This window comes from Acomys minous (assembly GCF_964271855.1).
Source record: "Acomys minous genome assembly, chromosome: 11".
In the NCBI taxonomy this organism is placed as follows: domain Eukaryota; kingdom Metazoa; phylum Chordata; class Mammalia; order Rodentia; family Muridae; genus Acomys; species Acomys minous.
This window is the reverse complement of record NC_140492.1, coordinates 55693568-55721382: the sequence shown is the minus strand read 5'-3', so window position 1 is coordinate 55721382 and position 27815 is coordinate 55693568. Positions and strand designations below refer to the sequence as shown.

The 27815-nt window shown below is 47.3% G+C and overlaps 1 protein-coding gene across 1 annotated transcript; it reads right to left on the bottom strand.

Annotated features, from left to right (window-relative positions):
- Positions 1 to 1147: 1147 nt before the first annotated feature.
- FAM162A (family with sequence similarity 162 member A) lies at positions 1148 to 27729 on the bottom strand. The gene is made up of 5 exons (XM_084800506.1): positions 27581 to 27729; positions 10719 to 10841; positions 7718 to 7826; positions 3734 to 3842; positions 1148 to 1390 (listed from the first exon to the last, which is right to left on the bottom strand). The coding sequence occupies exons 1-5, from the start codon at positions 27612 to 27614 to the stop codon at positions 1298 to 1300; spliced, it is 468 nt and encodes a 155-aa protein (XP_084656632.1). The 5' UTR covers positions 27615 to 27729; the 3' UTR covers positions 1148 to 1297.
- Between the last annotated feature and the right edge of the window lie 86 nt (positions 27730 to 27815).

The following is a 27815-nucleotide window of genomic DNA, read 5'->3' as shown; positions in this document are numbered from 1 at the left end:
TACTTGCTGTCAATGAATTTTGGTAACAAATTCTACAAACTATAATATTAACTAAAAATTATTTTACAGTGGCCCCACATAATAACTGTATCCACACTGATCTATATAACACATACACACACACACAGGCAGAAGTACAGGATCGTATCAAGACCATTAGATTATGAAGCTATTGGCAGCATTCCACTGTGGGTTTTGTTTTTTATTCTTTGTTTTTACTTTATTAATCCTCTGTGTGTGTGTGTGTGTGTGTGTGTACGCGCACATGTGTGTGCATGCTAGAGCAGAGGTGTTCAAGGATGCCAGAGGCATTGGATCTCCTGGAGCTGTAGAACTGAATTTGGATCCTGTGCAAGAGCAGTCCATGTTCTTAACCACTAACCATCTCTCCGGCCCCACCATCCCTCAAGCCATGTTCCAATGTAAAATGTGGGTCTCAAGTTCCCAGACAGTAACACATGGTATTTTTTAAATCACAACCACGAACTCTGAGAAGTAGTGTGTTGGGTGGCTATGATGTGTCTGTCCTCTGTTGGTACCAGGGAGGCGTGTGAGAGTCAGTCTATAGCAGAAACCACCCAAATACCACACATCTTGGTGTCGTAAGGACAAGGCTAAGGCAACAAATGCTGGTGTTAAGTGTTTACTTTCCAGCACTAACAAGAGTGAGCGTGGCATTTTCATAAGTACAAATTGCAATTCCCTGGGAGTAGGAAAGGGACTACTTGGCCCCCAGCCATTGCACCAGACTCCTCATGACTGCCAGGGCGTGCGCAAAGGCTCTAATTGCCTCTGCCTGGTGGTATGCCACACCATACAGTACATGTACCCCGGCCGTTTCGAGGCTCTAGGGAGGCCTTGGCATTTGGAAGGTTGGCTTCCCAACATGCACCTGGGCAGCGTACTCAGCTGGCCTTCTTATCCTGTTGGACATTGTGTACATAAGAGAGAAACCCACAAGATCCACACTCTTGGTCTTTCTCAGAGGATACTTCAACTTTGGCATGTAAGCAGAAGCTAGAAAAGGCACCTGATGCTCCAAAGAAGAGTCATGCTAAGTCTAAAAAGCGTTGCCTCTTTTTCACTTCGTCTGACAAGTGGGAGGCTACATTTTACTTGGAACAAACATCAAACCACAGACAAGTCATTCTTTATGAAAATTTATTCCTCTACAGCAGAAATAGGGAAGTGGAATAAGTCTGTGCAAAGCGAAACGGCTCTCCGTATCACATCCTTTCTAATGCAGGCTTGGTGTTGCCACCTTACTCCGGGCTTTCCAGATCCAGCAGGAATACTTCTACTCTGTTTTGGCCTTCAGAGCTGCCTCCTCTCTCAGACGGGCTTTCTTTTCTAGGTTCAAGCTTGTTAACGTCTCATGTCTCTTCACAGCCTACAAGGAAACATTTGAAGAGATGATGCCATGCTGGGGATGTCTCACCTTGTGCTGAGAACAGTGGATCAAGTGCAGCACAGGCCGGAAGCGGTCAGCTGGACACTGGGCACAGTAGTGTCCTCTACACACCTTCTGTTACCTCTCTGACTTGAGTATCCAACAGCCCGTCCGAGGAGAGAAATACCCACCTCTCCCTTGTCTGCACTCACGGCCTCTTTCTCCAAATCCTGTCTCATTTTCCTTACGTCCTTCACTCTTTTTTATAACACAAAATGCCATAGCATCTCCATTTCTCTTCCCGTTTCTGCTCCCCTAACTCATGTGTACACTTTCCTTTGCAGCACCCATGCAGCTTTGGGAATCCCAGGCTCTACCAAAATATTACCTCCGACGACTATCTGGCCCCAAACCCCACCCTTTCAAAGCAGTCAGCGGTAGGGGGACCTCCTCTCCACTCTCCTGCTTCCCTCAATGTGAACTGTTACATCTCTTTGAAGCTTACACAATCAGACCCGCTTTGATGTCAAGTACGTGAATCTAGCAGGCACAGCAGCGCGGGTTTCTGATGTCTGTGTTGTTTCACACGTGAAGGACTCGGTGGGAAGAGGGAGAGGATGGGAAAAGAATGCTGACGGTGGGGACACAGCGTAATGGTAGCTACTTATCTCCTAAGTGACATTTAGCCTGAAGGCTTCTCATTCCAGCACACTCCCCTGGAAGGTGCTGGAGGATGTCCAAGGGAAATTACTTGTCTGGAGGGTTATTATTATTATTTTTTTGTTTTTGTTTTGTTTTGTTTTTTTAAACAACCACCATTTCTCAGAATTCTAGAAGTCCTCGTGTCCTGTGCATGGGCTTCTGAAGGTTTCAGTCTGAGAACCATGAGTGGCGGTCAGCGGGGGAGCTGGGAAAGGTGAAGGAGGACGGGCTCATTTTCAAGAGAGCTTCCCCCAGGCCAGCACACTCGGCCTTCTGTGCTCCTATGAGGCCAGACCGAAATGGCTAATATCTTTATGTGACTGCAGAGTGCAGAGACTCAAGAGTTCACTTCCTTTTCACTCTGGAGTCTCGGGGAGATCAGTTGACAAGTGCTTCTTTAGAAGAATCTTTTAAATATGCACTAACAATTAAAGGATGTCTGTGTGTGAAAGCCATGACACAGAATTAGACATGAAGCACACACTTTAGAGTTTACAAATATGTGTATAAATATTTGACTGCATGTATGTACATGTATCACATGTGTGCATGGTACCTATGGCGGTCAGAAGAGGGTGCAAGGTCCCCCAGGAAGTGGAGTTATAGATGGCTGTAAGCTGCCATGTGGGGCCGGGAACTGTAGCCAGGCAAACTGTGCAAGAGCAGCAAGCAGCCCTAACTACGGGGCCATCTCTCAGCCCCCAACATAAACTATCTTTTGTTTTGTTTTTCAAGACAGGGTTTCTCTGTGTAGCCTTGGCTGTCCTAGACTCCCTTTGTAGACCAGGCTGACCTCGAACTCACAGTGATCTGCCTCCCGAGTGCTGGGATTAAAGGAGTGACCCACCACGCTCCGCTAACAGAAACTATCTTAATACCAAGATAGTTTAATATGCCACTTTGGTAACATGCAAAATTAGGTCTAAAGTTTTGTTTTTTAAACTTTTACATTTTTTTTTAACCTAAGTTTTTGCCTCTGTTCTTACTATGTGAGTTTTGGAAGATCCACAGTGCATCTGTAAGCTTCCGGTTCCTTCACTATAAACCTGGTGATGGGAAAGCCTCTCTCTCAGGTCCTCACACCCAGTAACTGAACTTAGCAGTTGCTGCTGCCTATCAGACATTCAGTACTGGGAAGCAATTTTACTCTTACCTCAATTATGTCTAGGTTCAAATTACTTCTGTCATTAGAGATGCATGGCTTTAGGCAAGGTGCTGAAATTTACTTTAAAAAATTAGTTTTATTTATTGTGCAGGTACAGGCACACATGTGCTATGGAGCGCGTGTAAAGGTCCCAGGGAAATTCTTAAAGTTGATTCTCTCCTACCTACCACCTTGTGGGATGCAGGGACTGAAGTCATATCATCAGGGCCCATGCAGAAGTGCCTCTGCCTGCTGAGCTCACACCAGCCGATGCTAAAGCTTCCTAAGCTATAGTTTCCTCGTCTCATGGCAGTATCTATTTGTCAGAGCTGTTGTGAGGTGCAAATGAGGTCTTTACTCAGAAGAGCAGTAAGCAGTCAGTCAGGAAATTAATACAAAGTATTCTTAGACTTTGCCTTTCTCAGACCAAATGCAGGAGCCAGTCACCACCCTCTCCCATATGTGGGGAGAGCATGCGGAGGGGAGCCCACTCTCACCTTCTTGCCCTCCATGACCATGTAGATGCATCCTGCCACTGTCAGGGCAATCATTAAATAGCTGACCTTCACCCGGAGCTTGTTCTTTGCAGCATCAAGCATCTCAAACCTAATAACAGGACAAGAAAACTTTATTAACCCCTTTCTTTCTGAACTTGCAGCAGGATTGGATGCTCTGTGCATCACAGCGTAAATGTACAGCATTGTGGAAGTTCTGGTTTATATGTAAACATGGTATGGGATATGGGGGCTGCTCCAGTTTGTCCACAGCTGATAACTGCCTGAGAGGGTACACATCTTTGTCAGCTGGGAACTGCCTCATGTGGGGTGTGGTCTAGGTCAGTGGGAATAAACGCCAGACCCAGAGAGAGCCTGGAGGCTCTGACAAAGAAGGCTCCTGGTGCTTCCCCCTGCTGCTCCTGGTTGCTGTTGATGCAGTTTGAGGAGAAGTAGTTGGAGATTCCCTGAAACGAGACTGGACTTGCCCCAAAGAACCTGCCGTCCCTAAGCAGGAAGAAGTAGCTAAGGAAAATCATGCCCCTTCTCCCAACTAACCTTCTTTCTCTCCTACCTAGTGTTGGGGTGTTGGAAGGGATTAGGAAGGATTAGGGAGACAGATTTAAGAATCTCCCCCCAATACATTTTAAAAGTACACTTACAGGCTGGGTGTGGTGGCACACGCCTTTAATTCCAGCCAGGGCTACTGCACAGAGAAACCATGTCTCGAAAAATGGGAAAAAAAGAAAAGTACACCTACAGTACAGTGATGTCTCTAAATAGAAAAAAGAAGATAGGACCTGGGGACCTCATGGCACCTTGGGGAGGGTGGTGGTTGTCCTGAGACAGGCTTTCTCTGTAACAGCCCTGACTGTCCTGGAACTCTGTAGACCAGGTTGCCCTCACAGTGATTCCCCTGTCTCTGCCTCCTGAGGGCTGGGATTAAAGGCGTGCGCCACCACGCCCAACTCTTGTTGTTTTGGAGACAGAGTCTTTTTGGCTTTGCAGCCCAGGCTAGCCTGGAACTCATTCTTTTCCTCTCAAAAGCCCTGCTATGAACTCAAGTTACAGCAAAAAACATCAGTTCAGAAAGAAAAACATGGAAGAGCTAATGTGCTTTGTGTAATCCAGTTTTTTCACCCAGTTTTAAACTTCAATTATGAGTAGTTCACAGACAGACAGACAGTCAGACAAAACATACATAAAGTATGCTGGGAATGTGGCACAGGCCTTTAACCCGAACAGAGGCAGGAGGATCTTTGTGAGTTCAAGGCCAACCTGTTCTACACAGCAAGTTTTAGGATAGCCAGGGCCACATAGAGACCTTGTCTCAAATACAACCAAACCAAACCAAAATAAACCTTAAGCTTTATTTCAAATAATTCAAGTAAATTTGTATTTTCTCCAGCCCTAATCTAGTTCTGTCTTGAACTAAGAATAGCTTTGAGACTGCCTGAGCCAGTGAAGTGATCCTGTAAACATCAATCTCCTCATGAAGGTTTTCCCAAAACTAAATGGCAGTGGCCTGGAGCCTGTGCTCTTTGGCAGGTGCCCAGAATGGAGCTTTTCTAATCTGGCCGCTGACTGCTGATGCACATGCCTTAACTTTCTCAGGCAAAAGCAAAGAGGCCTAATGTGCAAGAGCCTATAGAGAAGGCTGGTATACAAGATGGCTCATAGGTAAAGGTGCTCGCAGCCTAGCCTAATGACCTGGATTCCATCCCAAGGACCCATATGGTGGAAGGGACCATATGTTCAGTAGTAAGTTCCTAACGGGAAGGGTGAGGATGAGAAAATAAAGAAAGGAAAGTCAGGACCAGGAGGCTTTGCATAAGTTGATGGCTTATGTCAAGCAAGGTTATTAAGTACAGAATCTTATAGACAGTTTGCAGGGTGGAAGTGGGACAGAGTCAGCAGGAAGTTATACAATGAGACACAGCAGGAAGCCACATGCCTTTCCTAGTTCACCCACGCTGTTTCCTGCTTACAGTGTGAGATGTGAGCTCTCAGCTCACAGCTCCAGCCCCGTGGGTGCTGCCTGTGGGACTCTACCCTCTGGAACTGCAAGCCCCAAGCAAACTCTTTATTCTGCAAGTTGCCTCAGTCATGGTGTTTTATCACAGCAACAGAAAAGTAACTAACACAACATGATGTCATGAGATTGGTCTACTGAAGTCTTACGGTCCTCCTAAACAGTGGCATAGCTTACACTTACGAGACCATTTATAAAGGAGACCACTTAAAGAGGGCCATGACAGGTGCCACCTATGTCAAAAGGTCACATGAGGTTGGGAGGAAAATGTGGGAGGAATTGAAGGGAAAGGAAGAGACGGCTATATTAAAGCCAAACACACTATACATGAAAGAAATACTCAGATAGTGATAATAATAAAAGGAAGATAGTATCAGGTCTGAGACAAGGGAGACACAGTATCCATGGCAAGCTCTGAACGGCATCACTCCCACCCCAGGTATAGGTCACCTTGTTTTGCTGGGATATTATCAAGAAACCAGGGCACAAGCAAGAACCGGGCGATGCCATTATTTCTGGTGCATTCCTATTTCTTAGAAGAGGGCGTTGTGACTTGGGTTAGAGAGAGGACTAAGGCTTTCCTGATGAGATAATTCCAGTGACAGCATCGTGTTCTGTAACTCAGCGAGCAGGAGCAACAGGGCTCAACAAATGCGAAGCAGACACTATCTGGAAAAGACGCGCTGCTCAAACCCAGGCCTTTTTCAATTGTGACTTGAGACCAGATCCAGAAGGCCCAGGAATAGTTTGTTGCTGACAGGGAACTTACTTATATCCCTTACTCTGGGGAGAAGGAGGAGGAGGATGCCCACAGGGGAGTTTCACTTCTGGCCAACATGCTGGCCAGTCAGGGCCTTTAGCACAAGGCTGAAAACTGCTTCCACCTGAGACAGACTTGCCCCCCCAGGGGAAGTGTGACAATGCCTGGAGATACTCTAGGAGAGGGTATAGGCCAGAGATGTTGTTAAACACCTTTCAGTACACAGGGCAGTAAATAAAACACAAACTATTCCAAGCCCAAGCTGCCAAACCCGGCTGGAGGAACCTGTACCTATCTCTGAGAAATTCTGAAAAAGTCTAGATTGTAGTTGAGGCTTAAGGAGGCAGGTTGGAGAAGAAACTCCTTCCTGGTTACCAGGGAGGGATACCCCGGGTGACCAGCGTGTGACAAGTCAGAGGTGGGCTTTGCTTGGGCCTTTGAGGTCTCACCCAAGATTAATGGGATCATGGCTTTGGGTCTGTGCTGAGGTACGACATCCCGCTGAAGTGTGTGAGGATGGGGCCACTTACTGTGAAGGAAGAAAAATCGACGAAGATTAGGATCCCTGAAGATCTCCCATGAGGCCTCACTTTTTTTTTTGGTTATGAGACAGGGTTTCTGTATGTAGCCCTGGCTATCCTGGAGCTCACTCTGTAGACCAAGCTGGTCTTGAACTCAAGAGCTCCACCTGCCTCTGCCTCTGTCTCTGGAGGGCTGGGACAAAAGCTGGGTGCCATCTCGGGCCAAGTGAGGCCTTCCCTCTTTAAGTTTCTATGACTCCCTAAGAGTGTCACCGTGGGTGGGCAGTGGGAGTATGTTTAAGACCCAACCGAAGCCATTCATCAGAACTACTACACCCAAAGCTGACTCTTGAGTGGCTTTTGTAGGATGTAGTTATTGTCATTATGTCACACTTATAAACAAACTAAAATAGTGCATATGATTGTTCCCCATGTTTCTGGAGCTACGAGATGGAACCGAACATCAGCTGACTTCAGACCCAACAGATCTACCAGTCACCAGGTAACACACTACACAGATTCCCAACACTCTCTGTTCTGGGTACCTGCCAAAGATGGAAACAAGGACAGGATGGGAGTGTTTCTAAGTCTGGCCAACAGGTTTTAAACTCCGCTTTTGCCTTCGGAGACAGTGAGAAACGCAGGCCGCAGACAACCCCCCACTCAGCACTCACGAGATCGTCTCTGGGATCTCTTCTTCCTTCTTGAAGCGGCCTGACCACAGCAGTATCTTCCTCTCGAAGTCCGTGGGTTTGTGCAGCGGCACTCTGTGTCTGTAAGTCTCTGTGCAGGGTGAGGGTGGGAACAGGTAAGAATCTGGCTTGAGACTTTAATGTTCAAATCAAGCAACAACAACAAAAGACACATAAATGTCTTCAGTTATTATTCATTTAGCATGAACACCAATAGACTTCAGGCTGACCCGGATCTTCGTGTCCCGTGAATAGGACTCACAGAATACCTTGCCTTCCAATGACATCCCGCGACGCCATGAGGACTAAGGTAAAATATGTGCCCTAGCTACTACATAGGGGAAAGAATACCACAAGACGAGACAGAGAGGGAGAGCTGAGGTGGCACAGCAGGAGCTTGCCTGTCTCTGGGAGAATAAGAAAAAGGATAAAGAGGGTTAGATTTCATTAAAAGGCTTTCCACACCACGCTAAGGAATTCACTGGATTTGGGATACACTTTTTTGTTCTTGTTTAAATACAATCCTGGCTGGCCTGGAGCTCACAGAGATCTGCCTGCAGCTGTCTTCCAGGTGCAGGAATTAAAGATGACGCACTTTGAAGCAAGGAAGGCGGCGCTCATCTCAGTCCTCACACTGGATGGAAGAAAGCAAAGGGGAAGAGTGGAGCCTGGGCAAAAAGTCCAAGCAGGAGCTCTAATATAAGGAGGGGGGACAGGCTCTGAACCCGAGTGAAGACAAGGAGAGACTCCTGAGGAACCTCAAGCTCGGAGGACTTAACACCAGCAGTACTGTTAGCTAGCTAAGACACTGTGCAGAGACCAGTTAGGGAGGAAAGCGGCACAAACGCCATTTTAGATTTGTTCAGGTCTGAATGAATGAATGTCTCCTGAGAAGGTCCCATAAGTAAGGAGTAAAGATAAGCACCTGTGTGAAGGGCGAGCCTCTGAGGTGCTGAATCTGAGTAGAATGCCAAGAGTCCAGATCAGGGGGTGGGAGAAAACAGCAGAGGGCAGCAGAGCACGTAGACAGGGCAAAACAGGGACATCCCAAAGACTGTGACAGGGAGATGCTCTCAGAGGGAGCTCACTGAGGAGCAGCAGCAAAGAGGATGAGGGACTCACAAGGTGCTGAGGTGAGACAAGACATTCGGCAAGTGCAAGCCAATTTCCACCTGCCCACTTGACTCTCTGAGATTTCTCTTTGACTGAGAGCTACACACCTTGCCTCACGCCCATCACCATGGACGTCTTTGCTTTCACCTCAGGAAACAACAGCAAGAGGAACCGGAAAGCCATGGGGTGTGTGTGTGTGTGTGTGTGTGTGTGTGTGTGTGTGTGTGTGTGTATGTGTGTGTGTATGTGTGTGTGTGTGTGTGTGTGTGTGTGTGTGTACAAGTACAGAAAAGGGATTGCCTTTCATCTTTCTGGTATCCACACACACACAAAAAATCGAATTCAACTACTTGAGAAGAGGACTGAGAAGCCAGGTGTCGGGTGCATGCTTAGATCTCAGCGCCCTCATTGGGGAGGAGACAGGCTGAGCTGGAGACTCGCTATCGAGCTGGAGTACCTCAGCCTGGGATACATGAAACGCTATCTCAAAAACCAAAACAAAAAGCAAAAAGAAAGAAGGGCAATTCAGAAAGTACAGATATAAAAAAGCAAAAATAAATAAATAAATAAATAAAAATGAAATGAAATGATAAAGCCATTCTTAGTGCTACTACCATAGGGTAGCCAGTATGCTTTCATTCTGGTATGTTTCCTCAGATGTATCAGGATGAGCAATGACCATGTTCTCTCTATATATGTACAAGGCTTGTTTTACACACAAAATATGACATTATAGACATAGATATGTAACATCCCACAGAACTACACAGTGTTTATAACTGTCAACAGCCTCATGTAGCCAATCCAAGTTTGAGACACACACACACGATATATGTTAGACATACATAACATCTTTAGCCATATATGTTGATTATTGCTTGTGCTAGATCCTGAACCCTGAAAGGTAAATACCAGGTTGAAGGGCATAAATGTTCCCAAGTCCTTTAGGGAAGGCTCCTTTTCATTGACTAAGATCTGCAGAGCCCAAGGGCACTCCTAGAAAGAGGCTGCAGACAGCCACTATGTCCCAGCTGCGCACTGCCCTCCTTCCTGCAGTGATGAGAGCTTCGTCTTAGGTATAGCTAAAAAGTCAGCGGCTCAGTCAAGCATGAGGACATGAGTTATATCTTCAGGACCTACCTTAAAAAACATTTTTTTTTTAAAGTTAGGAGGGATGGTGCCCACTCAGAATCTCAGTACTGGGGTGGCAGACAGAGGCATTTGCTGGCATGCCAGTCTGCCAAATCGGTTAGCTTTATATTCAGTGAGAGACCTTGTCTCAAAAAAGAAAATTAGAAGGCCAGGTGTGGTGGCGCATACCTTTAATCCCAGCACTTGGGAGGCAGAGGCAGGTTACACAGAGAAACTCTGCTTGAAAAACCAAACCAAACCAACAACCAAACAACAACAACAAAAAACCCCACACCAAAAAACCCAAAAAAACAAAATTAGAGGCTGGGCATGGTAGCACGTGCCTTTAATCTCAGCACTCGGGAGGCAGAGACAGGCAGATCTCTGTGAGTTCGAGACCAGCCAGGTCTACAAAGTGAGTCCAGGACAGTCAGTACTATAAGAGAAATGCTGTTTTGAACAATCCAAAACAAAACAAAATTAGAATGGTCGAGGAAGACAACTGATGTTTACCTGTAACACACACACACACACACACACACACACACACACACACACACACACACACCATTGCACACTGTGAACACAACAATGCATGTCCAGTAAGGAAGGCCAAGTGACACGACTGAGCACGATGTGGGAACACTGGCCTACTTCGGGTTCTTTTGATTCCTAATTCCTCTGAGGGGCAGGGACAGGGGTTACCCATTCCATAATGGACAGAGCAATAAAAACGTACCGGGTGTAGCTTTGGGACTTTCCTGTGGCTTGGTGCAAAATCCACTGATCCTCTTCAAGTCAGTGTTTCTGGTAAACCTTAGAGACGAAGAAGCGTTTCTTTCATACAGCCTAAAACAATGTCCTAAAAAGAGGAGAGAGACATATTTTAGAGAGAAAATCTGATGTTTTCTCAGGATGAGGAACACCTGCAAGCAGCTGAGTGTGGTGGTGCAGGGCTGTGATCCCAGCACTCAGGAGGGAGAGATGGAGGACCATCAGAGGCTTGAGGCCAGCCTGCCGTACACAGTGAGTCTCAGGCCAGCGATAGAGCAAGACCTTGCCTAACCATCCCCACCCCCCAAGAAGAAGAAAGGACAAGTTTGCAAGTTTTCAGTTATAAACACAAACCACAAATTAACTCCTAACAGTTGTGTGTGGTGACATAGTACTTGGAAGGACGAGGCGTGAGGATCTCAAATTCAAAGCCAGCTGGAGTTACATGGTGAGGTCAAGGCGTACCTGCGCCACTCTGTCTCCAACACGCAAACAAAACAGACAAAAAGCCGCCTCTCTTAGAAAATAGAAGAAAACACAATATACATAAAGCATACACACTACACGCATGTAAGAGATTCGACTGGGTCTAAGGTGCTATGCTTGGTGCTGTTTCAGAATAGAATTGCTTTGCTGATTAAGAGACTAGAGAATGACAGCATGACACTTTATCAGCAAGTTCTACGCAGGCACTTTTCACACATGTCTAAGCATGATTACAGCATGGCAGTATTACTCCTCCGTCCCTTGAAGACAGGCAGGTGAGGTTTGTCAAGAGTCAGGCTAGAGATTTTAGCAAGGTTGTGTGTGCGGTTTTTGTTTTGGTTTGGAGACAACATGCCCCTGTGTAGTCCTGGCTGTCCTGAACTCGCTCTGTACACCAGGCTGTCCTCAGACTTACAGTGATCCGCCTGCCTCTGCCTCTCGAGTGCTGGGATTCCAGGCGTGCGCCACCTGGCCCCGCTGGTTGTGTGTACTTCTTCAGAGACCTGGGTGTTGTGGGACATGGTGACACTTGGGAGGCAGAGGCCGGAGGATCATGAGTTCCAGGTTGTTTTCTGCTATATGATGAGTTGAAGGCTATATTGAGATTTTTGTCTCAAAACACTAAGCCTTCTTCCTACCCCGGCCTTGACTTACATGCTAGTTTTGTCATTTAGTGATACTGAACTGACCAGAAGGTGCCACCAGCCCAGGTTGTCGCAAGTTACTCCTTATAAAGTCCCCCACCCCCCTTTCCTTTGTGTGCTCCGTATTTCATTGTGGATTGCAAGATGACAGCATTCCTTTCCATATCATTTGGTTATCCTTAGGTACAATGCATCATGGGATAAGTGCTTGCATGAATAAACACCTGTACGTACGTACGTGTGTGCGCACATACACACGTACTCACAGATGCGCGCACATGACTCCTTACAACTTACATTGTAATGTGCAGCGCTTCTGTTATCTGTTAGTCCTCAAACACCCCCATCTGTGATTAGGAGGAAGCTCTAAGGCGGCTCCTCAGTTCCTTCACAACATGATCAGTAGTGGCTGACAGCTTCCCTCCTCTCTGCCAACATGTTCCAGACCCACTTTGAATGTTCCCACCCCTAACTTGAAATTACAGGTTCCTCCAAAGGGATCTGGGGAATGTTTTCAGAGACCCCGGGGGACTTACCACCATTGCTCTAAGCCTTTTTGGTGAACAAAGCTAGTGTTTTAGGATTACTATTACTGAGATGAAACACCATGACCTAAGCACATTGGGGAGAAAGGGGGTTTATTCAGCTTATACTTCCACATCATAGTCCTTAATGGAAGGCGGTCGGGACAGGAACTCACACAGAGCAGGAACCTGGAGGCAGGAGCTGATGCAGAGACCATGGAGGGGTGCTGCTTCCTGGCTTCTCTTCATGGCTTGCTCAGCCTGTTTTCTTATAGCACCCAGGAGCACCAGCTCAGGGATGGCACCACCCACAATGGGCTGAGCCATCCCCCATCAATCACTAGTTAAGAAAACGCTCTACAGTTGGATCTTATGGAGAAATGTTCTGAATTGAGGCTTCTCTTCAGGTGACTCTAGCTTGTGTCAAGTTGACACAAAACTAGGTAGCAAAGAAATGGATACCTTCTTTAAAGAATACTTTTAAAGAAATACATTTTGGTCAGAAATTTTCATCTTCTGCATGAGTAATTTAAACAATAAATGATAGCAGAGATGTTCAGCAAGTTTTGGTGGGAGTAGGAGGAAAACGGAGTCACAAGGTGTGCTGTCATGGAATGTGACAGCAGGCCCAGTACAGGGCTTCTGAGAGACAGAGACTGCAGAAGAGGCCAGGTCCAGGACAAGGAGAAAGGGAGAGTGTAGGAAGTACAGCTGAGCAGAAAAGCAAGCAGGAAGGTGGGAGTGATGGATCTAATGGACCCTGGCACTCCCCAGTGCTGTGGAAACAGAAAGGGAAGGCAAAAACAAAACAAAACAAACAAACAAAAAACCTTATCTTTTGTGCAGGAGTACCTTCTCAGCTCTGTGGGCATAAGAAGCCTGCCTAGGAGGTTAAGGGCACTCTCTGCTGCTCCAGAGGTCCTGGGTTCAATTCCCAGCAACCACATGGTAGCTCACAACCATCTATAATGTGCAGGCAGAGCACTGTATACATAATAAAAAAAATCTTAGAAAAAAAAAAAAAAAGAGGCCACCTGCCTGGGATCTCTCAGCCTCTGACACTGAAGCAGTGAGGAGGTGGCTGTAATTGTAGTCCCTGTTTCCTCCCTCTCCTTACTCATACTGGCTGGTGAGCCTCTGTGGACTCCTGAATCTGTATTTATAAGGGATGTGAGGGAGTTTTCTTTTGGTGTCTTTGGCTTGCTATCAGGATGATGTGCGCTCATTAAATGAATCTGGAAATGACGTGAGGTGGAATCTCACTGTGTGGCCCAGGCTGGCCTTGAACTCTCAATCCTTCTGCCCAGCATCCAAGTGTTGGGATTACAGGTGTACACCACCACACCTATAAGACCTATATAAGACCTGCTTGAAAGGTCTTACCTTCTCTTTCCTTCCTCTTTCCCCCACCCCATGCCTTACTGGGGATTCAACCCATATCCTTGGCCATACAAGGTAGACACTTGACACTGAGCTCCATCTCTAGCCCTTTTCTCTGCCTTAAGAGTTGTAAAGGTTTAGCACTGATTATTCTGAAGTGTTTGGGTCAGATTTTTAAAAATCTATTTTGACTCAGTTTCAGTAATTTTTGTTTTTCTAGTTGTGTCCATTCCATCTAGTTATGTAATTTGGGGCGTATAATTTTTACTATCACCTTGTATTTTTTTCATGTATTTATCACAGAAGTTTCTGCTCAGTTTAGTGGTCACCTAATAATCAGTCCAAGTCTCCCAGTGGTTAAGTCTGGGAGCCTCTCCTGTCAGGCGCTCCCACAGCTGTGAATTCTTGCTCACACAGAGCCCAAATGAGGCAAGTGTGAGAGCCGAGGCTTCCTCTGCCTTTCCGGATGCACGCGCTCTTTCCTGCACTCCACCGCAGTAGCATGCCAGAGCTTGTCAGCTCAGAACGGACACCTTACCTAGCTTTTCCTTCCAAATGTTTGCATTTACCCAGTTATCAGCTCTGCACTCCGCTGAACAAGTACCACAGACAGTTTTTTTCATAAATGTCCCCGACGCAAAGATGTCCCTGATGCAAAGCTGCTTGCACAGCTCAGGGTTGGGTGAAAGAAAGCTGTGTGAGTGGACGTTTCCTGTAAACTGCTACACAGATCAACTGATAGAAAATCTCTGGGGGTCTGGATGGGGACCGCTAACCCCTTCAGCTCTCATCAGCTCCAGCCAAAACTGCGATCTAGGCTGGTGGGGTTGCAGGCCGCTGTGAGGCTGACGGGAGAATGGAACCAAGCATGTCAAGGCTGCCAAGCCTCAGAGTTCTTAGCACAGTTTACTAATTTTTCTTGAATAAACTCTTCAGGGCCAGGCGGTGGTGGCGCACACCTTTAATCGCAGCACTTGGGAGGCAGAGGCAGGAGGATTGCTATGAGTTCGAGGCCAGCCTGGTCTACAAAGTGAGTCTAGGACAGCCAGGGCTACAAAGGGAAAGCCTGTCTCGAAAAACCAAACCAAACCAAACAACAACAACAAAAAACAAACAAACAAAAAAACCCCAAAACAACAACAACAACAAAAAAAACCCCAACTCTCTTCAGATCGTGAGGCCTTACAAAATGCCGGCAGTTTTCGTTTACAGGATAGCGGGCTTTCGGGGCTCCTCACCGACATATCAGAATCAGATCCTCTGTGCAAAGAGCGGCGCCACCTACAGCGGCTGCCCACTTATTTCCACTTCTAGGCTTGTGATCGTAGCAGCTTTGCCCCAGCCTCTGTGAGCAGCCCAGTGCCGCCTCAGGGCAGCAGGTGGATGCACGTCAGGGGAGATGAACTGCAGCCACTCTCACTTGTTCCCTCGCATTGATGTGGAAACGCACGCAATATTACAGCACCGAGGCTGATTTCATTTGAGGGTGAATGGGAAAAACAAGTGGGAACATCTGTCTGGCAGGCTGCGTGACACACAGCAGGCCCTGCGTGTTTGGTTCATGTTCCGACATCACTTCATCTTTAGAGCGCCTTTCACCTTTGCCTCAAGGCAAACAGATAAAACAGATAAAAATCTATGCTGTTGTGACTTATATTCTAGTGTAACACACACACACACACACACATACACACACACACACACACACACACACTAGAAGCTCAGTGCCAAAGAGGAAAAATATTAATGAAATGGGACGTTGGGACATGACATGATTATTTGTATTTGAAATGAGTATTGTGACATTTCAGAGTTAGAAAAATCTCTTGCTGTCACTTCATACTATAAGACAATAATGTCTGCCTCTCTAAAGGATAAGCACGGATTAACATGTACACATACGAACATTTGTACACATTAAAAATGCAACAGAAGGGCATAAAATAATTTTTAAATGTTGTTTCTGAAAACAAACATGAACTGCTTGATGAGATTTCCGTTATAAGGAAATGAGAGCACAAACAGGCCACGTCTCACTAACTTTCCTTCTTGGTCCCTGAGAGACAGAACAGATTGCCCCAGATATCCAAGACAGAAACTTTCCACTCTCTGCTAAATCAAAATTACAAACACAGAAAACAAAAGGAAAAACAGCCCTTTGACCTTGTGGGTGCCCTTGAAGCCTTGTCTGTCCCTGGTGGACCAGTGCTCATCCCCAGAGCCCAAGCCAGAAGTCCAGATGAAGCCTCATGGCTGCCTGTCAGGCTCTGACCAGACAAATTTGTCTGACCAAACTGCTGGCTACTTTTTTTTTTTTTGAGACAGGGTTTCTCTGTGTAGTAGCCTTGGCTGTCCTGGACTCACTTTGTAGATCAGGCTGGCCTCAAATTCATAGCAATCCACCTGCCTTTGCCTCCCAACTGCTGGGATTAAAGGCGTGCGTCACCATCACCTAGCTTCTGCTGGTTACTTTAAGAGGAGAGGTTCTCAGACTGTGTATCAGAGCCAGAGGCTACTGGACTCCTCTGCTGAAGCATGTCACCCAGCAGCTATGGGTGGGTCCGGGGTGGGTGTCTCTGACATGTCCTAGAGAGCCTGTCTAGGGACTCACAAACTGAAAACCTCTTCCTTACAAGCATTGCTGCTAACTGGTGGCTGGGGGTGAGGCTGGCACGGCGCCTCTTCTGGCAGTCCTTTTCCATAAAAATCTGCTTCAATTCCAGATGGGGCATGGATAGAGTTTTGTTTGTTTGTTTTGTTTTTTTTTTTCTGACACAGGGTTTCTCTGTGTTAGCCTTGGCTGTCCTGGAATCGCTTTGTAGACCAGGCTGGCCTCGAACTTACAGTGATCCGCCTGCCTCTGCCTCCCAGGGTACTGGGATTAAAGGCGTGCGACACCACCACTGCCTGGCTGTTTGTTTGTTTGTTTTTTAATCTCAGGCTCCTTGAAGATCTTCTTGGAGATTACTAAGCACAGGGCAACCTCTAGTGGTCAGTGATGGCAGTGAGGGTTCAGTCAGTGTCCACAAAAGGCCTGTAATTATCCGCCAGCTCCTCTACCTGGCGTCAACATCTGTTGCTGGCTATGAAGTCTGATAATGTTTACTTTAAAAAGCCATAGCACCAGATGAGTGGCAAACAGAACTGTGTGCCACATATAAGAGTTTTCTGGGAGCTGGAGGGATGGCTCAGAGGGTAAGAGCACTGGCTGGTCTCTTCTAAAGGTCTTGAGTTCATTCCCAGCAACCACATGGTGGCTCACAACCAGCTATAACGAGATCTGGTGCCCTCTTCTAGTGTACATGTGGGTAAAACACTGTGTTTATATGATAAAAAAATAAATCTTAAAAAAAGTTTTCTGTATAACTATTCCAAAATAAAAACATGTTTTAGGAACCAGCAGGTTGTGGTGCACATCTTTATTCCCAGCACTTGGGAGGCAGAGGCAGGCGGATCTCTGGATTCAAGGCCAGCTTAGTCTATAGAGTGAATTCCAGAACAGCCAGGACTACTCAGAGAAACCCTGCCTCAAAAATGCAAAAGAAACACACACACACACACACACACACACACACACACACACACACACACACACACACACACGAAACCTAGGCACTTGAGTATTCATCGCATCCTATGGTCTTTACCTTATCCTTATCAGGTATTATGTATTGATATTTCATATGAAAACAATTACATGCCAATATACATCTGGAACGGGAGAGGAAAAGAAAAAGCCAAGTATAGGAAATGCACCCAGTTCAAGGCAGAATAAAGATATATCAATATGACTCCTGTGTCCTGGCAGCAAGGTGAAAATTGTATGGTGGAACATGTTTTGTTAGTCTAAGCCAGTGGTTTTCAACCTTTGTAAAGCTGTGACCCTTTTCTATAGTTCCTTATGTGGTGGTGATCCCCAACCATAAAAGTATTTTTGTTGCTACTACATAACTGTAGTTTTGCTGCTGTTATGAGTCAGAATGTAAAGATCTCATATATGACCCTGGTCAAAGGGGACATGACTGATGGGTTGAGAACTGCTGGGCTAAGTCCTTGCTGCGCTCAATTGTGGCTGGCATCTTCAAGGAGCTTAATGGAAGTGTAGCCAGTTCCCACCCAGACCCTGACAACGTAAACCTGCACTTTGGATGAGGTCCACGTACTCAAATGAAGGTTTACGTCTGAGATGCAGACAACCCACCCGTATCCATTTCCACAGCTGCTCGTGACTGACGACTGTGTGATGGACCCTGGAAACCAATGCTTCACACGTTAAGTCCTGGCCGTGCTGCTCAGGCTCAGCGAGCTTCATAGAGACGCAGATTCTCACAGCCAGCTGCATCCTTCAGGCCTCTGCCACCAGTGCTTCTCAAGGTCCCCGAGCCGAGCCGTCCTAATGTGCAGGCTCATGGGACACTGTTCCTCTTCTCCACCACCATTTGTGGCTCCCGCTGGTCCCAGGCTTTGTGAGCCACCATGTGGTTGCTGGGAATTGAACTCAGGACCTTTGGAAGAACAGACAGTGCTCTTCACCTCTGAGCCATCTCTCCAGCCCTGGTCCCAGGCTTTGTGAATGTTGCAGTAAGTTTGTCAGCTTGACACAAGCTAGGGTCATGTGGGAAAAGGGAACCCTAATTTGAGGAAGTGCACCTGGAGGCAAGGCTGTGGGCGTTTTCTTGATTAATGACAGACGTGGGAGGGCCCAACTCACTATGGGCGGTGACAGTCCTGGACAGGTGGTCCTGGGCTAAATAAAGCGTGGGCCACTGAGCAGCGTCCCTCCATAGCCTTCAGTTCCTGCCTTGAACTCCTACCCTGGCTTTTCCCTCAACGACTGTGATGGAGGCATGTAAGCCAAACTGGTTTTGGTCAGTGTTTTTTATTTTACATATATATTTAAAATTTATGTGCATGAGCATCTTGCCTGCATGGATGCATGTGCACCATGTGTGGCTGATGCTCTTGGCAGTCAGAAGAGGGCATCAGATCTGGAACTGGAGTTACAGCAGTTGTAAGCCACCATGTTGGTGCTAGGAACTGAATCTGTGTCCTCAGAATAAGACCAAGTGCTCGTAACTCCTGACCCATGTCCCTAGCTCCGCTGGTCACACTAAGACTCCAGGGTCCAACCGTAAAGCTTAATGCCTTTGTCTCTGGATGGGTTAAAAATCCCTTCACAAAGCAGCTCGGGCTTCCCGCTAGCTTCTCTTCATTGCTAATGCTCAATTCATTACTTCAGACGCTGGGCCAAGTGGCGCGTATCGGCAGAGCGTGCAGTCCCTAACAGTCAGGACGCGATGACACGCTGTGCACGGTCCTACCGTTCTATCTTATCACAGCCCTTTCAGGGGACACCTCTCTCCCACAGCATCCCACGCCCCTCTGACAGCTCCACAGTGGATGGCCGGAGCCCACTGCACAGTCCTGACACTAGCTGCCCAGCGACCTCATTCCTTTTTTCTTCATGTTCCGGGCCAGGGACTGCTGTGACCTTGGCAGCAAGAAGCTGGTTTTGAGGCAACAATGTTCCTTTCCCATGTCCCATGGAAATATTTTTTTAAAAACTTAGGTAAATAATTAGATGGTTCTCATATTAGTACTCAAATGCCTGTTTGTCCGCTTTAAAACTAAACTAGAGTATTGCAGATGTTGCTACAGTTATGACAGGAAAGGGCAAATCTGCGGTGGTTTTGTGTGTGAGTGAATCAGGGCCAATTTTAAATTTCATAAGGAAAGAGGAGATATACAGCATCCCGGGGGTGGCCACTTCCCTATATAGCAGTTTATCAATACTGTATTTTATTTGTTGAGATTGTACATTAAATTTTACAAGTGCTCAGGAGACCTAAAAGAATGAGTAATTTAGACTGGGCATGGTGGCACATATCTTTAATCCCAGTGCTCTGGAGGCAGAGGCTGGTCTACAGAGTGAGTCCAAGACACCTAAGGTGAGTAAGTTACTGCAATTGTATTTTTTATGGATGAGCATTCTGGTCCACAAAGCTCACTTAGAACAGAGAGTGGATGGTTTAGATTCCACACTGGAAGCAAAGCTGAGCCGCCCTGAATGCTCATTACAACAAAGCAAACAATACGGATCTATTACCTTGCACTGAGCCTTTCCGGGATCAGGCCCAATGGCTCGGAAATGCACATCTGCAGCTGTTCTGACAGGAGATGGATTCTTCCTGGCTTCAGACGCTGGTCTGTACTGCTTCTGTAAACAATCGTACTAACACTGGGAGCAGCCTGCCTGGCTGTGTCAATGACACCTGTGCTTTTTCTACAGCCTCTCTAAAACTAAGTGACAACACTAGACCACCTGACTCTGGCTCACCGTGCTCCCCCACAGCTGAGACTCTCCTCACCGTGCTCCCCCACAGCTGAGAATCTCCTCATGTGCCACAACCATCTCCCCACACAAAGCTTTGCCAAGCATGCAGGGCAGTTGGGAACAGGGAGAGAAGAATGTCTGAGGCACAGATCTTCAGTGCAGATGGCAGGACAGGCCTGAAGTGAAGGCAGAATTAGACGGAGGAGCCGGAGGGGAAGACATGGCTAGGGAACCCTCCTTCAGGAAGCGCGGCTACACTGCAGCCCCACCCGGGAACCAGGGGGGCTGTGATTTCGGGGGAAGAACCGAGTGATGAGAAGGAGGAAAAAGGAGGCCAGACTGACACCGAGGTTTGCGGGTAGGCGGAACTCCTAATTACCGCTTGTAACATTAGTTCCATGGGAACATTTCTCTGAGATTAAAAAAAAAAAAACAACTTATAAATAAATAAATCTCTGGAACCTGGCCATTTTTTAAATAAAGGTTTTTAAATGTTACTAGGATCTCATGGTCCAACCATAATGAGATGGAGCCATTCCGTGTTGTCCTCCGACCCCTGACCCCGGCCTGCACACTCCCAACAGGGGCTGTTGGAAACTCTCTTGGCCTTCACTTTATGACAGAAAACAGGCACCCCACTCCATGTTTTTCCCATCCTTCCCACAGGCTCAGAAAAACACAGACCTTTCCATCTGGGAGCCCCCTGAGCAACACTGCTCTATCAGCGCCTCTGTCCTCACCGTCCACTGTCTGCTTCCTGCCAAACAGACAACATTGGCCCATCTTAAGGACAAAACACCACAAAGCCACCTTTAAATTATAACCACAACTCTTGCCCATCCCTGAAAATACAGAGGGTAAAGGCACAGTGTAGAAGTGAAGGCGCTGCCTGCCACAGCTCCCAGGGAGAACTTGCTCTTGTTTCTTTCCAGACTTCCTTATGCCCACACAACCTGGTTCTCATCATCAGATGCTGTGTCTTGATTATGCACAAAGCTACAAATACTAGCCTGGATATTAGAAAGATCTCTGATAGACGTATTAACATTCAACACAGATATTGCCTGAATTTAATCACACCCAGTCTGTCTCTGCCTGCCTGCCTGCCTGCCTGTCTGCCTCTGAAATGAGAAGCTCACTGTTGCCCAGGCTGGTCTTGAACTCCTGTGCTCTCAGTCTTCTGCACCTTCACCTCCCCTGTAGATATCTCTAATGGTATCTGTGACTATCTTCGAGGACCTAACCATCAGGGCGGAAGGTTAAAGAGTGCAATTCACCTTAAAGTTCTTTATTTAACAAATTGCTTTTAGGAAGCAGCATCAACTTATATAGTCCGGCCTGTAGACAGTGAGTGCTCCTGTCTCATGCCATAGTAGGATGGAGGGCCCGTTATCCTGGAGAAAACAGTCACCGTTTTCTACCGGATCTATAGATAAAACACTGATCTTCCTCTCACAGGAGGCATGCATTTCTTACCTTCACTTCACCACACGCCTGGAGGCCCACACGCCTCTTCCCAAGCACGCCAGCGAACTGCTCTAAGTGCGCTGAGCCCCGTCTAGTCAAACCACTGCACCTTACACCCCATCAGGGGCCTCCTTTCCGCTCCCCCTCCCTTCTTTGTGGCCACTGGAGTCTATGACCTTATCGTTCCTCAATGCAACCCCTCCCTCCACTCGGGAGGCGGAGGTGGGTGGATCTCTGAGAGTTTGAGGCCAGCCTGGTCTACAGAGCGAGTTCTAGGACAGCCAGGGCTGTTACACAGAGAAAATCTTGTCTCAAAAAACCAAACCAACCCCACTAACCAAAAGCAACCTGGGAGGAAAGGGCTTATTTGGCTTTCACAGTCACAGCCACAGCGTATTACTCAGGGGCAACAGGGCTGGAACCATGAAGCTCATTCAGCCTGCTTTCCTATACAACCTGGGGCCATCTGGCCAGGGTTGGCACCACCCACACTGGGTTGGGCCTCCCCACATCAATTGTTCAAGAAAACGCTCCACAGAGGTGCCCCAGCCAATCCGATGGAGCCGACTTCTCAACTCAAGTTCTTTCTTCCCAGATGACTCTAGCTTTGTCAAATTTTCCTTTTCCTCAAATGTCAGTGTCCTATGTCTTATTTTTACATTTATTGTGTCTGCGCATGCATGTGTGTGACGTGCCACTGGCCCGAGGTCAGAGGTCAACTTGCAGCTCTTGGTTCTCACCTTCTACTAGGAGGGTCCCAGGGGATCAAGCCCAGGTCATTAGGCTTGGGGACAAGTGCTTTACCAGCTGGGCCACCTCACCAGCCCTACGGCTGTTACCACCGTTCCCACTTCCCATTCTTGAGCTATGCCTGGACCCCTTCATTGTGACTTCGTGCTACCGTGGAAGGATCCGAAGGGCTCCCTAGCAGGCCCAGGCATTGCAGACAGCCTTTGCCCGGTTCCCCTCCCTCTCTCTTGCTGAACTGTTAGATCACATTCCTAGTACTGGCACCCAAGGACTGTTCCCTTATTTGGCCACTGGCTCATTCCTGAGACTAAACACCAAGGCCCAGCAATCAAAATTCATTATTTGTCTATACTGGCTGACCTGTCCAGTCAGGACTAAGCAACCTCTCCCAGCAGACGTCTCTCCTTTCCCCTTAAAGACCACTTCAGCAGAGACACCTGCTGCCATTGGTCTTTACCCACCTCGCCCCATAAGCCCTGCTTGTTCCTCCCGGGTAATAAATCTCCTTTGTGCTGAGAATTTGGCGTCTTGGTGGGCTCTGAGCTGCCTCTGAGGCTCTCCCCACTTTCTCTGCCAGCATGCTTCCATTCTATTTTAATAATTAACTTCACTATAATGGCTTCTACATTTTGCATTGCCTGTGTCTACAGGTGTTTAACTGAGAAATCTCACCATCACCTACAACACAGTAATGCATCTGCCCTGCGTCTCGGGCCAACTAACAAGTCTTTGAGGATGTTCCTGCCTCTTTCCTCCTTCTTTTCTCCTCCTTCTTTTCTCTCTCCCAACGTGTGTGTGTGTGTGTGTGTGTGTGTGTGTGTGTGTGTCTTATTATGTTGCTCAAACTGGCCTTGAGTTTGCAATGAACCTCCTGCCTCAGCCCAGATTTTATATATAACACACACACACACACACACACACACACACACACACACACGGGCGGGGGGAGAGGGCTGGAGTATTAAGAGCACTGGCTGCTCTTTAAGAGGACCCGGGTTCAATTCCCAGGTCCCACATGGCAGCTCAGAACCATCTGTAAATTTAGTCCCAGGGTATCCAATACCCTCTTCTGGTAATCATGCATGTATGCATAGACATACATTCAAGCAAGCACTAATGCATATCAGATAAAAATGAGTATCTTTAAAATATTTTCAATTGGAGGTACACGAGTGTGCTTGTGAGTGCAAGTGCCTGTGGAACCCAGAGCTGACGTTACAGGTAGCTGGAAGCTGCCCCATGTAGGTACTGCTGGGAGCCGGACTCCAGTCCTCTGCAAGAGCAGCAAGCAGTCCTAACCACTGAGTCATTTCTGTAGTCCCATCAAGTCATCTTAAATTATCCATGCCTCCTCAACCATCCTACCCTCTTCATGGCACTTCTCTGTTGCCATTTCCACCACCACCCACTTTATTTGAGGTTCTTTAATGCTTATACCTCCCTTCCGAAGCACCTACCTTAGATAGGAAAGAAAAGACGTTTATGGGAACAGGAGAAGTAGACATTTTTGGACTCAGTTCTTGGAAGCCATTCCCCTGGCATAGTCGGCAGGATTTCAGCAGACCAGCAAATTCAGCCAGAGTTGCTGCTGGAACCTGGAGCAGCAGCCAGAACCTGGAGCCCTGAAGCGTTCTCTGGACTAGTTCTCTCTAGGAGCATCTCGAAGTGGAGCCATGAACAATACCAAGACCCAAAAAGCCCTGCCTCCTGTTTTGGGCATATATATGAGGTAGCTTGATAGAAGTTATTAGAAGCAGATGGCATGGGACTGACACAGGGATCCCATGCCTGCCCCACTAAGGGAGGTAGTTTAGAGGATTGATAATCTGTCCTGCCCCAGGTTATCTAAGGCTATTTTAAAATATAGTAAGTGTCTGTGTCTTAATTGATTGCTAGCCAGGCCTACAGATAATACAGATAATTTTAAAAACTAATAAACTCTCACCTCACCAGGTTTCACACTGCCAAAATGACATCACCACCTGTGAAGTTGGGGGGCGTGTGCACAATGCCAGCAGGACCCAGCCCAGCAGCACTCACAATGTGGCCTGTAATCTGGAGCCTAATACATACTGTGTGCTCTCCAGCTGCATTATATGGGCCGGCTGATTCACCGTAATAAACTAGCCCTGGGAAGTGAGCAGTGTGTGGGACACACAGGGTATGTTCAAATAGAAAGCCAGTGCCACCGCCTGAGGTAATATGATAAGCAAAGCCACAGTCGGAGGAGTTACAATGGATGTGATCTCTTTTAGGGCTGGCTCACAAGAACAAGTAAAAGAGCAACGTGGGAGCAAACTGGAATGGAAATAAGATCAGAGCGGGAGCCGGATATTGGTTACGTGCCAGCACTGCACACAGACCGCCCTTAGCAGGCAAAAATTCCCTTCGTAGGCCTCAGGCTTCTTCCTTCAGCCAGGACTGCTGGTGCACATTGGAAATGCCAGTACTTAGGAGCCTCAGGGTTCTAGGGCAACTGGGCTACATAATGAGACCCTGACTCTAAAAGCAAAAAGTAACAGACGTTCCCTCATCTGTACAAAGTAAGGGACTAGATGACTTCTAACATTATTTCTTGACTTCAGTGCTCAGGGAGTTGGGCTGCGGGTAAGGCATGAAGAATACTCTGGTAAGTCCATTCATTCTTTCGACCCAATCATCCTACTGAAAGGTTCAATGTCTTGGAGCTGAGGAGATGGATTAACGAATAATAGTGCCTGCTACGCAAGCATGAGGACCTCAGTTTGCTTCCCCGGCATCTATGTGAAAGCCAGGTGTGGCTACTTGGTGCTGTAACAGCCTCGATGCTACGGGTGGAGCCCAGAGGAGCCCAGGGGTTTGCTGGCTGCCAGCCCAGCTCCAGGTTAAGTGAGGGAATAAGGTAGAACGTGCTAGAGCAGGACACCTTAAGTCCTTCTCTGGCCTTCACAAAGTGTGTACGCAAGCATCCAGGTACAACACACACACACACACACACACACTTAAATAAAGATACAATGTCTTAAAAGTTGTATCTATTTTATTCAACTTCCATGAGAAAAGAGATGGAAAAAAACTCACCGTCTATTTGCTTAATTCAAGATATTTCCTAGTATTGTTCCACTCAAAGAAGTATGTGTTATCAGACATTGGTAAATGCTGAGAATTTAGTAAACAGATGACAAAGCTAGCCTGATGCTCATAGAAGCCAAAGTAGTAGCAGCGAGATGCTGTTTAGCCTCTGATTCTTTTGTTTGCTTGTTTGTGTCTTTTGGTTCTTCGAGATAGGGTCTCTCTGTGTAGCCTTGGCTGTCCTGGACTCACTTTGTAGACCAGGCTGGCCTCGAACTCACAGCGATCCGCCTGCCTCTGCCTGGGCAGAGTGCTGGGATTACAGGCGTGAGTCACCACGCCCGGCCCTAGCCTCTGCTTCTTACATTAGCGGTTCTTAAAAGAACCTGCATTGCTGAAACTTAGACTTAAGCTGCAGCCCCTCTCTCTTCCTAGTACACAACCATAACATCAGAATATCAATTCAGAGGCTCCCAAGGCCTCCCAGCTGTGGCCACATCCACACAACAATAAACCACCAAAGCCCCCATACCACACATAGACTGCTTGCAAAGGGAGTCTCCCCAAGATTGCCATCTGTTCACATTAAGGAGCCCCAACTGCACCGGGGCAGATACCTGTGAGTTTGCGGCTAGCATGGTCCACACAGTGGGTTCCATCCCAGCCAGGGCTACATAGTGAATGTCTCAAAAAACAGAACAAAACAAAACAAAACAAAACAAGAAGGCTCCAACTGGCTGTGTAACAGTCAACCTACACAGTAAGCAGCCTCAACAGTAGGAAGGAACCCAGATAACACAAACTCACTGCCTCCCTTTGGGGCTCACATAGATAACCAAGTGGTGGTGGACAAGTTATTTAGCCCTGTGACTTATGTTTGTTTATAAAGCCAGGAGGGAATGATAAGAAAGCACTCAGTCACAGAACAGTCACAAGTAAAAGAAATCACTTGCAAGCAGTTCCTCACAACATCTCCCAGTGTGCTACTACATTTTTACCTATCAGAAGATAAATTGTTGCTAAATTGTGCAGGGAATTCTGTCTTGGTGAAGGACCCAACAGCAAAGTTCCAAAACATCGGAAATCTTGGGAGACACTTTAGATTTTTTCCATGATGTGTGCTACCGTCTCAAGGCTAGAAAAGTAACTCTTGTCAGTGTTTCTTCAAGTATTAAATGGCTTTCGCATAGCTCAGATTGCTGACTCTTCCACTTGCTGACGTTGAAAACTTTACAATACTTAATAAAAATGCACACAAAAGAGTTTAGGTGAATTAGATCCTAACTGATACAAATCAAAACCAGGAACAGAAGAGGGCTTCTTCTCAAAGCAGAGTGGGTGTTAGTGTTGAAGGGCGTAAGCAGTGCTGTCCCGTTGAAACATGTCTTCCCCTCGGTAAAATCTAACCGAAATCTAACTGGCTTTTCTTCAAGATTATGCAAGCATTATATATTTACTATTCTTTGCATTGCTTCGTTCGCATTTACAATGTACATTTGCATGACCCCCCAACAGCAAAACGTGGGGCTATTCGTTCTTTAGAAATTAAATAACTCTTTAGTTATTTGATCCCATGGAACAAAAGCTATTTCATGAAAGTTCATAAAGATGATCAAAAAAAGTAAGTTACCCTCGAAAGACCCTCAAGATACAAGCTGCAAGCCTTCTCTGATTTCTCAACTTGATAATTCCAAGGCTCTCTAGATTTCCCCAAGGCGGGACAAGTTCTCTTTACCAGACTCCAAAACACCCAAACGCGTCGATGTTTTTCTAAGGAAACAGGCAACAGAGCTTGCATTATCGTGACTTTACACTTAATCGCACTTTTGTTGAAAAGTAATGGATTCCCACTCACATCTTAAGTCAACAATTACTTGTATTCTGTGAGATCTTTAAATCCCTCATCAAAGGAGGGAAAAGTAGCTCAGTAGGAAGGCTCAGGTAGAATAACGGGTGGAAAGCAGAAGTTACAGGGATATTAACTGTGAGCAGGTGCTCGCAGGAGGATGCGAACCAGGTGGAGGTATCAAGGCGTTAACTTAAGATGAGCGCCAGATGCCAGGGTCTCGGCCAGCGGCCCCCCCACCCCTCGCCACGTCTGCTTAGCCGCTGCGGTCCACCCACGGTTGCAGTAAGTAGGACACCCCCACCGGTGATGCCCCATCCTGCCGCCCGCAGCCCCGTGTCTCACCAGCCGCCAGGCGCAGGCCGCGGAGGCTCATCATGACTGCCTGCTCCGCCGACGCACAGCACCCACGGCGTCCGCGGCGCTGGCGCTCAATGTCACCGAGTGCCTGCGTGGGAAGGGCGCTGAGGGAGTGGGCGGGGCGCTGTGGCGAGGTGGGCGGGGCAGGCGTGACGCAGCGGGCGTGTGGGACGTGCGCGACGGGCGGAGGATGCTGCCAGGCGCCCTGCCTGCTCGGGCA

Bases quoted from the DNA above. Each gene is read 5' to 3' on its own strand.
- FAM162A (XM_084800506.1), bottom strand. From the start codon at position 27,614: ATGATGAGCCTCCGCGGCCTGCGCCTGGCGGCTG. The intron at 10,842-27,580 runs GTGAGACACGGG...TCCTCTTTTTAG, and splicing joins CGGCCTGCGCCTGGCGGCTG to GACATTGTTTTAGGCTGTAT. The intron at 1,391-3,733 runs GTGAGAGTGGGC...GTTTCCTTGTAG, and splicing joins TGGTCATGGAGGGCAAGAAG to GCTGTGAAGAGACATGAGAC.